The following is an 11,393-nucleotide window of genomic DNA, read 5'->3' as shown; positions in this document are numbered from 1 at the left end:
GGGATAGTCATGTTCAAATTGCATCTAAAAAAAAAGCAACAACTACGACGACAACAATTAACGGTTTAATAAGTATGGGAGTTTTTTAGATTGAGTTGGAAGTGATTTGCTGACCCCTACTGACTCGGACAGCACTGCGCGCGCAGGCGGGTCTCACAAGCGACCCCTGCAGGTAACACGATGTACTAATTAATGCTCAAATACAACGTTAGAGTGCTCGAGCCTCGAAGTACATTGTGTCTAATTGGTATCACACAGTGTACTTCTGGCACATATTAATAATTCGACTATTTGGCGAATGTGAAGCGCTGATGATAAAAGCTATAAACTGACTTCCGGTCAGAGAGTACAAGTGAGCCACGGCATCACCTGGCGGCCGAGGCATAACTCAGTGAAATGAGTGAACTGCACGTTCCTCTCCGCAGTCATTTATTCACCGGTTGAATCAGCATAAAGCAAAAGCATACGGAGCAGAAACAGGTTGTCATCGGACCCTGGAAGAAGCTGGGCCGATGCCACGCTATGATTGGCCAGTCTGCATTCAAAGGGGCGGGACTTAGCGAAGGGTCATTTGAATAGTAAATACGTATGTAAGAATGGGCCCACGTGACCAAGAGAGAGTGGGAGATACATATAACAATGTGTATTGTATGTTTACATTGTTTAATCGTTTTGAATCTTCGATACAACACGATTTACTAAAGGAACACTCAGATGTTGAGGGGGGAACAACAACTCAGACATCCGACATGCAACTAGGAGTCCATCGCTGCTTCTTTTTCATGCGTCAGAAAACAAAAACCGGTCTTTCTGAAGCTACGCAGGCTGCTCTCATAAAGAGGTATGAAGTGTTATTCTTAGATATCCATTATAATTAACCAAGAATGCAGTGTAATCAACCAAATGAAATCCCATTTTCCAGTCCAACATTCAAACAAACCAAATCAGCCAGTAATATTAATTTAAAAAACAATATAATAGCGTATTGGCTTCTCCATTGAATGCTATAGTGCCTGAGCTCAACGAACTATTCCATCACATACAGGTTATAATAACATATATGTAAATGAATTCAAAATCAAATACATTGTTCGGGGACAAGTCCTCCATTTGTTCTGCTGGGAAACATTTTTTTCTTCTTTTTTTGTGGTGAACCTCACTCACGACGACTAAACGTGAGAGCATATTGACTCATCTCGTCTCACACGTGTTCACCGGCGATGAAGTCCGAACCTCGCGCGCTTCTCTTCTTGTCCTCACGGTGGCGCCGTTGGCTCAGGCTTACCGCGCTTTGCATCCGGCCGACTGTTGTCGGTCCGCTCCATTCAAAAACACATTTTGGGGGTTTAATTAAGTTGTGCTCTTCGTGGGAATCGCGCCAGCCGAAGAAGAAGTTGTGGATACCCCTCGCCCCCCCCTCCCTCTATACGTCATATTGCGTCAGAGCAAACAAAACGCTGACGTGAATTCCCCCCCTCTCCGACAAACTCTTCGGCAGCTCCTGTCGGGCTGATTGAGGGTTGAACGGATCTCCATCAGAAGGCGGAAGTAACCTGCAGCCCGGTGGAGGCCCGCCAAGCCTAATTAGATTTGTTACACGTGCAGGCGAGAAGAGAACCCTTTCAAATTAAAAGCCTGATAACTTGCGTATGTCGGGAATATTAATGTTACGTTCATGCGTAACTGCTATTTTATTGGAATTTTTTATTAGCAAACAACAAGTAGCATATTAAAGATAGAGCATAAAGTGGTTTGACTTATTGCCAAAATAATTCCCAAACACGCTTTTAATCAAGGTGGAAATAATTAGGCCCTATACGCCTTTATCTGGAGTTTTTGTTCTCGTTTTAACGTATCCTTCGGCACATTATAGCGATGCAGGTAATTTCAGAATAATGTTGGGGAAATGAGTGGACCGTTTTCTCAAGCCACGTAGGCTGAAAGCTCTCTGAATCGGCATCCTGCGTCACCGCAGCTTCAAATCAGATTACGTGCCTCGTTTATTTCAACAATCTAACGCATAATGCCACGGCCATTAAGGCCAGCTTCTCGATATCTAGTCAACACTTATTGTAAATGATTAGAATAAGTGACTCTAAATACCGAAAGCTGCTATTTGAGACGATTGGTTTCAGCACTGGTCAGCTCCCCATTCCCAAGAGGCCTTGGACGTGGTCAGCGGAAATCTGATTCCCCCCCTCCCCTTCCACCAAAAACCATCCAGTCACACGAAACCACCATCACCAGCAAAGAAGATCATTTCCCAACTCTGTCATACTCGTAAAACCCTAATTGGATTTATTGATGACGCGTGGGAAATAACCCGTCGCGGTGGCGGTGAGGGGCTCACTGATTTGTGTTGCCCGACACACCATCGCGCGTAAAGTTTATGTATGGCATTCACAAACATTTCTTTCTTTTTTTGGTTCATTTTTATATTTAAAAAGAAAAAAAAGTTCGGAAAGCAAACTTCCATCTTAGAATGGAGGTGGGCTGGAGGGGTGGGGGCTGGGGGGAGGTGACGGATGCATCGATGAGGAAGGAACTGTACTTTTTTTTTATTCCGGGAGGCAAACTTGATGACGTCTATAGCATCCTTAATGTGACATACTGAAGGGAGGAGGGGAATGGGGAGAGGGGAGGGGGAGGGCAAGGCTTACGATACATAGATAAAAATCCCAGGCAATCACAGCACAGGACAAAAGTTAAGAGCAGCGACATGCTGACGAACGCGCAGCGCACTTCCCCACTGAGTTTCGGTGCACCTGTGCTGTGCGACTGGCTTTAACTGCGCCTAAAAGTGAGACCGGCCGCACCAAGGGGAACATAAGGGGACGACCGAGGCGCTTCAGCCGGGAAAGAAGTGCCGTGAGAAAGAAACCGTCTCTCTCACTCTCTCCCTCTCTATCTCTATCTCTCTCACACACACACTACCACAGCCGCGCCCGGATCGCGTCCAGCAGCACAGCGCTCTCCCTGCTTCCCTGCTATAGGTATGTGCTTTATCTGCGGATTGTCGGAGAAATGCATTGACGGGAAGCGAGATAAATAATGGAAATGATGCCTTTTTTCCCGCACTGAGAGCTGCTTTTTGTTTTCTCCCTTCATTTAAATTTTTTTATTACTTTGGCACTGGATGCAAACGATTTGGTGCCAATACCACAGTTAAACTTTTAACAAACGGGATGAATAAAACAGAGATACATCGTTGTTTTGGGGGGGACACTGTGTCTATATTCATATTAAACTGGATCCAGCTTGTGTGATAAGAGAAGTACAGCATGTGCATTTGACTGAACAAAGAGCCAGCATGTTATTTCTATAGGAGTGACTAACCTGTTTCATGTTACGTCTGTTCTGTTTCCATTTTCTAACAGCATGGCCAGTTCGAGTAAAGCGACTTTAATCTTGCTCGTCTACGGAATCTTAATGCACTACAGCGTCTTCTGCACACCTATCGGACTAAGTTACCCTAAGATTAGGTAGGTGTATACGTGATTATAGTCTTCTTTATTTTACCTGATGCATATTGCTGCTAAACACCACTTTGTTCAATGGTTTTATCTCGTTTGAAGATTTGGATGTGTGCACTTTTATTTCTAACGAGTGTGCGTAATTGCGCATGGAAAAAAAACGATGCGCGCAATTTTAAATCACATAATTCACGGGGATAACCCCAGGAAATCGAATCATTTATATACGCAAATGAGAGTCTTGAGAGCACAATGACAATGGAAATTGCGTAGAGGTATCTGTCCGGTGGGACGGTTCACAGAACTCCCCTTATTAAAAATGAGAGTGCACTCAAAGCAATTGATAGCCCTTGGGATGACGGTGGACTGGCGTCACCAAGGAGAGGCGAGGCAAAACGAATAGGAGAGCTCTATGCATTTAACATGTATTCCCCTTTTTTCTGTGGAAAGCATATCCATAATTTGGGCGTGGTTCTTATTGATTCTTATGTTTCACTTCTAATTGCCGCATTCTTTTCACACAAAAAAAGAAGAAATTGACTCCCCGCCTTCACTAAGTGTGATCATTTCCACAGCCTTTGTTTCGATTCTTAAATTATTAATGAGGCTTCAACCTGTGTAGGAAACAGCAGCACCACGTTGGAAATTAAAATCAGATATTTGTTTTACGATGAAGCTATAATGTATTTATTTAAACAAACAACAACACTTGAAGCTATATACACACATTTAACACATTTTGAAGCCATAATCTGTTGGTTCATATTTGAATAATTCGTTTTCTGGGTTTATTTCCAAAACACCTCCAGATATTGAATTTGTTTTCGTTCTCTCTGCTTATGATGCATTTAACCTCCCAGTGGTTTTATAAAACGGATGCAGAATTGTTGGCATTCTTTCACGGCTGCGTCCCACGTCAGATTTGAGATGAATGCTCTCGGTGTTTCAGACTTGATAACAACGCCTTCGATGAGGACGGCAACTCCTTATCCGACATGGGTTTCGATAGCGATCAGATCTCCATCCGGAGCCCGCTGTCCTTAAACGACGACGCGTACACGCTGTACTACCCACCCGAGAAGAGGTAAACGTGCTCTCACATCGCAGCTCGAGAGCCGAGCTGGATTCCATTGTTAATGACTTATTTGCTGTTTGCTATAATGTTTGCTTGCTTTGTTTTTTCCCCAGAGTTTCTCATGTTATTTGTGTTATTTTCCATATACCGAGTAGCCTAAAATGTTGGTTCCAAATCCTGTGATATAGTCCAGATCCAAAAAAGATCGGCACACGCGGAAGGATAGTCTGTGTGCTAAAAAAAAAAAAAGAAGCTGCGAGGCTCCGATTTAATTGCACCTGATGTGATATTGGAACTGCGGGTGGGTGGGGACATTTTAGGCTACTTTTGATCATTTTGTCTGCGCTTTTTAGTATCTGATAATCTATGTGTTTTGGCGTTTTATCATCTCAGACCAGAAAGGCATGCTGAGGAAGAATTAGATAGAGCCTTGAGGGAGATCCTGGGTCAGTTAACAGCGAGACATTATCTGCATTCTCTGGTGACAATTCGTGCAGGGTAAGGGCATTTCTTATAAGCGTTCACCTGCAGTCATCATTTTTTATGTTTCTACAGGCTACATCACTGTCTATCATTTAATGTGCGTTTTGGGTTCTCAATATCATTTTTTAAATTATATATCTCTATACATAAAAAAAAAACACCCGTCTCGTGATGTTCATTTTGTTTCTGTTGTTTGGTTGTGGCGTCTCGCTCTGCAATCATGTCCTCCCTTAACATTGAGGGTCATCTTTTCTTTTTTTGGATTAAAATACACTTCGATTTATATGTGATTAATCCATCAAATTCATTTGCTTTTCCCACGCTGTGAAAAAAAAAAAACATGCGTCAGAATATGCAATGAGCAAAAATGAATAATGTATAGCTTTTCTCAAACACTAAAAATAACTCTCTTTTTTTTTTACACTGTCTTGCTTACCGCCCCTTTTCTTTTTTTAAAGAAAGAGGGGGGTGGGGGGAAGCATAAAGGCCCCACAAAAAAATGAATTAATAATGATTGTAGGCAATTTTCCATCATGGCAAGATGAAGATATTATATATCAAAGCTAAAATGTTATAAAAAATAAAAAAACAGCGGACATGTGTTGAGAAGTAGGCTGCAGCTTGAACTCATGTGATTTTTTGGGGGGGTTTTCTTTTGTTTTTTCAGTGACGACAACAGCATGGAGGAAGAGTCAGAGCCCTTATCCAAAAGACATTCAGATGGGATCTTCACCGACAGCTACAGTCGCTATAGAAAGCAGATGGCCGTGCAGAAATACCTGGCGGCGGTTCTGGGAAGAAGGTACAGACAGAGAGTTAGGAACAAAGGACGCAGACTTGCCTATTTGTAGCGCTGTCACTGCGCCACACGCCCTCCTGTGTATATACATCCGTCGTTAAATCAAAGTCATTCAGATATACCTGACCAACCAGTGGATTGCACCTGTGTTCTTTTCACATGTATTTATGTATGAAGTAAAGCCATTAAAATGAATATTTTAATAATAATATCGTTTTTTTTTCTTTTTGTACAAAAGCACTTGATACCGCACAGTTAGATATATATATATATACTTTGTGGACCAATATTTTATTTTCATGTTGAGATGTTGAAAACAAAACAAAATGGCATAAAAAAAGAAGAAATTATATGAAGAAGAAAAAGAAGAAGGGAAAAAAATGATAAAAAAAGAAGATCATTGTGCACCTTCAACATTAATGCGCTTGAGACATCTTTAAAAGGTCATCTACATATGCAGGAAATAAATAGATTTAAAAAAGACAATCAAAGTATTGAATGTTATACTTATTTTTGTAACCAACGTTCTATTTTTTTAGTGTTGTTTGCTTTTTCCAAACAGGCCCAAAGAAGCAGTGAGCATGCTATGTGAGGCGTATCTGGGCTTATCCTAAATGATAGATGTTGCCCTTGCCCACCCGCCTCCTCGCTCCCTTAATGGGAGCTCTGTGGGTTCGTATAGCTTGCTGCCCCTCCAGGGGAATTCACATGGCTTTTGTTGAACAGCCTCCCATTTGATTGAACAACTGATTGACTCACATGGCCATTCATGTAACTGGTGGTCAAATCCGACCCCCCTTTTGAGCAGAAATTTAATTGCAGGCTTTTTGCAAGGGCACTATTGCCTTTACTGGAGATAAAGGAAGCACTCAAGTTGCTGATAACAGTATGCGGCAAACACTGCTTGCTCACTTGCCTCAAAGTCATTTACTGTGGGGAGATACAGTGCTGTGTTCAGAATATTCCATATGTGTGTGTGTGTGTGTGTGTTATGTACAGTATATAAATTGCACAGTGCACATATCCATCCCAATGGTGTCTGTGTTCAGTCAACGGAATTATTTGGAGGAATGAGCTTCAACTGTTGATTGTCTTTGGGCAGCACTACACAGATTATTCAGAACGGACCCAGAACAAGATGCAGGAAATGAAGCATTTCGTTTTGTGACCAGAGGTGGAGAGGAAAGGTAGCATCTAAGTTACAGTTGGGGATATTTAACTATGTTTCTTATTTATTGGTGCATGGGGAAACTGACACCGGGCTGATTTTGCTTAGAAACTGCATGCCATTGTGCTTTTTTTAAATTATAGATTGTGCTTTTGGAGTATAGGTGGGCTGTGCTAAGCCTTTTCAGGACCACTCCCCCCTTCAGATGTGTTGGAAATGTGAACAAGGAGGGCTAGAGGTGGTGGAAACTGGTACTGCACTGACTTGTTGAATTTGTATACCTCCCCTGCTGCTGTCATTGTGGATATCATAAGACGAGACACTGGACCCCCACCGCCCCCTCTCCCCTTTGTCGATTGCCTTTGTCCTGGTAGTGTTTTTTAAAGATTATTTTGCTTCTAGATCGCCGTGCATAATCGCTGATTTGACAGTGCTGTGATTCTTTGTTGAGACAAATCTGTGTTAGATGTCTACTGAGGTTTGTGCAGTGATGTAGTGATATAGAGATGAGGAGAGTGTTAGGTGAGAGAGACAGAGAGAGAGAGATGTGCATGGAGAGGAAGACAAAGCTGGAGACAAAGAGACTATGTGCATGTGTGTGTGTGTGTGTGTGTGTGTGAGAGAGAGAGAGTGAGATAGAGAGAGAGAGAGAGAGAAAACAAAGCTAGGAGACGGTCACCAGCCTGAGAGAGGTTGTCCCACCTGGATACAGAGACAAACAAGAGGCGAGAGCCCCGCCGCCTCTCTTCACCTGCCAGAGTAACATCGGGGTTAGAACCTTAGACAATATCAGATGTTAAAACTTGCGCTTAGATATCAGCAGGAGGCTTGAACAGACAGAATAGGCCCCTCTGAACGGAGGTGGATGAATGTCAGCCCTCCAGTTGACGGATCTTCCCACTGACGTTTATTAGGGAGACAGCTTATGTATTTATTCAATGTTATGCAAATGGACCTGGATGCACCTCTGCAATCCAATCTGCGGCCTGTCCCCGGTCCCCCCCCCCCCCCCCCCCTCCCATAGAAACTATCAATACACTTCTTCTTCAATTTTGGCTTTATCCAACAGGCTTTGTTTGAATGTGAGCGCGTACGCGAGTTTGAAGCCCGGTGAGCATTGTGTTTGAGCATCGGATGCGTGTGAGTGTGAATGGCTGACTGAACGTGCATGGGAAGGTGGAAACAGCTTTTGGCTTTGGTGCCTTGCTTCGACGTGAACAAAAAAAAAATGAAATGAAATAATTTGCCACAAGTGACAGATGGCATTTTCAGTGGCCCTACAATGCTGCAGTCCATAAGCTTACATTGAAACTTCCTTCACACTGTTCGCTCAGCTTAGTCCGCCCCTAGAGTAGTAGTAGAATTAGGCTTTCTTAGCATGGCCAATGATTTATTGAGTATAAATATATAAAATGAACTGAATGTATATGTTGATGGAAAAGGCAACGTGTGTGTGTTTGTGTGTGTGTGTGTGTGTGTGTGTGTGTGCATACGTTTGGGGTGTTCAGTGTCTGAGAGTTGTGAACAATGAGCAGTGTTTGTTACTGTTGATTATGAGGTGTTGTTGATTATTTTGATATTGGTCGGTAATTTATTAATCAGAAAATAGCCCCAACATATTATTTATTACTATGTGCATCACTATTAAGAAGAAAAGAAGTTCAGAGCAAGACAGAGATGTTGTTCAGATCATATAAATGCCTGTTGTTGATATTTCTGGAAGCGCCAAACGCCTTACTTCAATGTTTAATCTCTTATCTATCTGAAGACTATGTGTTTTAAAAAGTGGCATCGTTATACACACAGGAGTCCTTATATGGGGTTTTACGTTTCTCAATGTTATGAAAGTGTTGTAAGATTTGTATGAATAAATTTTTGTAAACACAATTTTCGAAAGAATGTCTAATCTTTGAAATATATAATTCTTAAGAGGGTACACATCACGTGTTGTGAAGCAAAGAGACGGTTGCAGCGTTGTCACACATCTCGACTATACAGGCTTTTGTTAGTCTGACACCAGAATAAAGCTCAAGGCTACCTTTCAAAATGTGAGTTTGACATGATCACCGAGGGTTACGGATTGAAACAAAGACGGAACTCAAGTCACGTTACAGAAGATAAAGGGAAAGAGACTCCAGCACGCAGGGTTTAAAAGTTACATGTAACGAAACAGAGAAAGAGACACTTAAAACATCAGAGCCGTGTACAGAATTGATCCAACAATCTATCAGCAAGAGGACTTAAGAGTGAGTTAACTCAATCACAAAGGGAAAAGTCTTTGGTGTTTATTTATTGAGCAATGTTACAACATTTCAAGGTGGTTTGAGAATTTGAAGTTGCCGTTTCAAAACGCCTCAAAGCAAAAGCAGCTGACATTTAAACCGAAGAACCCGTCCGACATCTCCAAGGAGCTCGTCGAGATGAGCGACGACCCGCCGCTGAGCTGAAGAGAGCGTCCCTCCTCCAGCAACAGCACCGCGTCTTTCCCCTCATAAGAGTCATTACTCCATCCCTGGCCTTGGCTGTGCAGCTGTGTCCCACGGGAGAGGAGGATGGAGGATGGGTGTGGTGAAGCAGCGTGTGTGAGACTTGATCCTCATCAGCCAGCAGGAGTGTGTGTGTGTGTGTGAGAGAGAGAGAGTGTGTGCACATGCAGCAGAGCTCAACTAACCCAATCAGAGAAATGTTGCATGGCAACGGTCCACAAAGGCACACGGTTATGTATACGCATGTGTCAAGTTGTTTTTTATGTGTGGAAAGGGAGAGATTATACCAGAGAGATTGTGTGTATGTGTGTCTGTGTGTATGTGTGTGTGTGTGTGTGTGTATTTGATGTGTGCTCAACAAAGGCCGACCTTGAGCAAGCTCTGCATTGGGATGGGGTTTACACTTTACACTTGGACACACACACACACACATACACACAGATACAGACACACATACACACACACATTTCAGATCTGAGGAAACAGTGTGTCTCTCTCATACTCTGTAATAACACTGTTATAACAGTCACTGGCAAAGTCGAGCACAGGTGGTAAAATGTAATGCAATTCAACAAAAGTAATTAGCCACAAGAAACCGCCACGCGTCTTGGTCTCGCCCCTGAGAACGTTGATTCATTGGAGTTGCCCTGTTGCTCGGTAAGGGCTGACAGATTGTCGATTGTCAGGGTTTGAGCTATACCTGCGCGATATTTAAGACGTCTCCATTCTATATTTATTCCTCCCCTCCCCCCTTCATTTCTCTTCAGCTGTCAAGAATTCAAAGCATGCTTTAGACTCCCTGACAAGCCGAGATTCTTAGATTCCTCCAGTGACAGCTGTTGGCTTTCCAAAGGATGCGTGGAGCGAGCGAGTCAGATACAATGAACACAAACTGTATTCATAATGACTCTGGATTGGATATTCCCGCCCTGCAAACGCCCACGGGTGGCTATTGAGACAAACGCTCCAATGTGTTGGGCAGTAGGCTTCACATGAGCCAATTAGTACATTATCTAAATTAATGCCTGAATCAATAAAAGATGGCTCCTCCTCCCTCCTTAGCCGGCACCATCGCTCCTTTATATCTTCCCATTAGAGTCTTGGAGCTGTTTACTTTAGCAGTTGATCTTCATTCCTCGGGAGTCGTGTCCCTGGCTTGTTTGAAGGGAGAAATGTGAAGATACCAACTGCAGAAAAGAGTTCCTCTGTCCTACAACGCCTCTGGAGACGCGTCTTAATCATGTAGAGTAGACGGTATTAGATGGGGGAAGGCGGAGGTTGTGTTCAGGGCTTTTCCAGTGGGGATACCCGTACAGACCCCCCCCCCCCCCTCCAAAGCCACACCCAGCTTGTGCAACACTGATTTATAGCTCGCACAATGAGCACGTCTGTCTTTCCTTCAGTTGTGTGTTTACTCACCAACAACACAAACACTGGCCCCTCCTTCTTTTTCGTGTGTCAGGGTTAAGAATACATATCAGAGGCCCAGACACAGCAACGATGGAATCACACACACACACACACACACACACACACACACACACACACACGTGTACACCTACACACCCAGATACAGTCCTCGCCCTCTTCACCTCATGAATCATTCAGCGGTCAGGTTTGGGGGACGCTCTAGTCATGGCTGCATGAAACCCAACGACCACGGCAGCCCCCCGAAGCCCCCGGCCCTCCTCCACCTTAAATCACATCTTGTGGTGGGTTCTGTCACATCGACCATTAAGCGGGAGGCACTCCGCGGTGAGCAGGAGCCCCTCTGGGAGCAGCGAGAGGGAGCGAGAGAGAGAGGAAACAGGAGATGTGGGCGAGGGTCTGCAGACATGGACCCCTGATCTACAGTATATTCTGGCTCAGGGGAAAACATTTGACCCGTGAGTGATCATGGGTGACCAGA

At 43.6% G+C, this 11,393-nt stretch overlaps 1 protein-coding gene across 1 annotated transcript; it reads left to right on the top strand.

The window, feature by feature from the left end:
• Positions 1 to 2,914: 2,914 nt before the first annotated feature.
• On the top strand, positions 2,915 to 5,968 carry adcyap1b (adenylate cyclase activating polypeptide 1b). The gene is made up of 5 exons (XM_056421873.1): positions 2,915 to 2,993; positions 3,378 to 3,482; positions 4,423 to 4,557; positions 4,942 to 5,046; positions 5,699 to 5,968. The coding sequence occupies exons 2-5, from the start codon at positions 3,379 to 3,381 to the stop codon at positions 5,880 to 5,882; spliced, it is 528 nt and encodes a 175-aa protein (XP_056277848.1). The 5' UTR covers positions 2,915 to 2,993; position 3,378; the 3' UTR covers positions 5,883 to 5,968.
• Positions 5,969 to 11,393: the final 5,425 nt, after the last annotated feature.

This window comes from Pseudoliparis swirei, chromosome 8 (assembly GCF_029220125.1).
Source record: "Pseudoliparis swirei isolate HS2019 ecotype Mariana Trench chromosome 8, NWPU_hadal_v1, whole genome shotgun sequence".
Lineage (NCBI taxonomy): Eukaryota > Metazoa > Chordata > Actinopteri > Perciformes > Liparidae > Pseudoliparis > Pseudoliparis swirei.
This window is presented reverse-complemented; position numbering and strand designations above follow the sequence as displayed.

Coding starts and splice junctions, on each gene's coding strand:
- adcyap1b (XM_056421873.1), top strand. CDS start 3,379: ATGGCCAGTTCGAGTAAAGCGACTTTAATCTTGCTCGTCTACGGAATC. Junction 3,483..4,422: donor CTAAGTTACCCTAAGATTAG/GTAGGTGTATAC, acceptor TCGGTGTTTCAG/ACTTGATAACAACGCCTTCG. Junction 5,047..5,698: donor CTGGTGACAATTCGTGCAGG/GTAAGGGCATTT, acceptor TTGTTTTTTCAG/TGACGACAACAGCATGGAGG.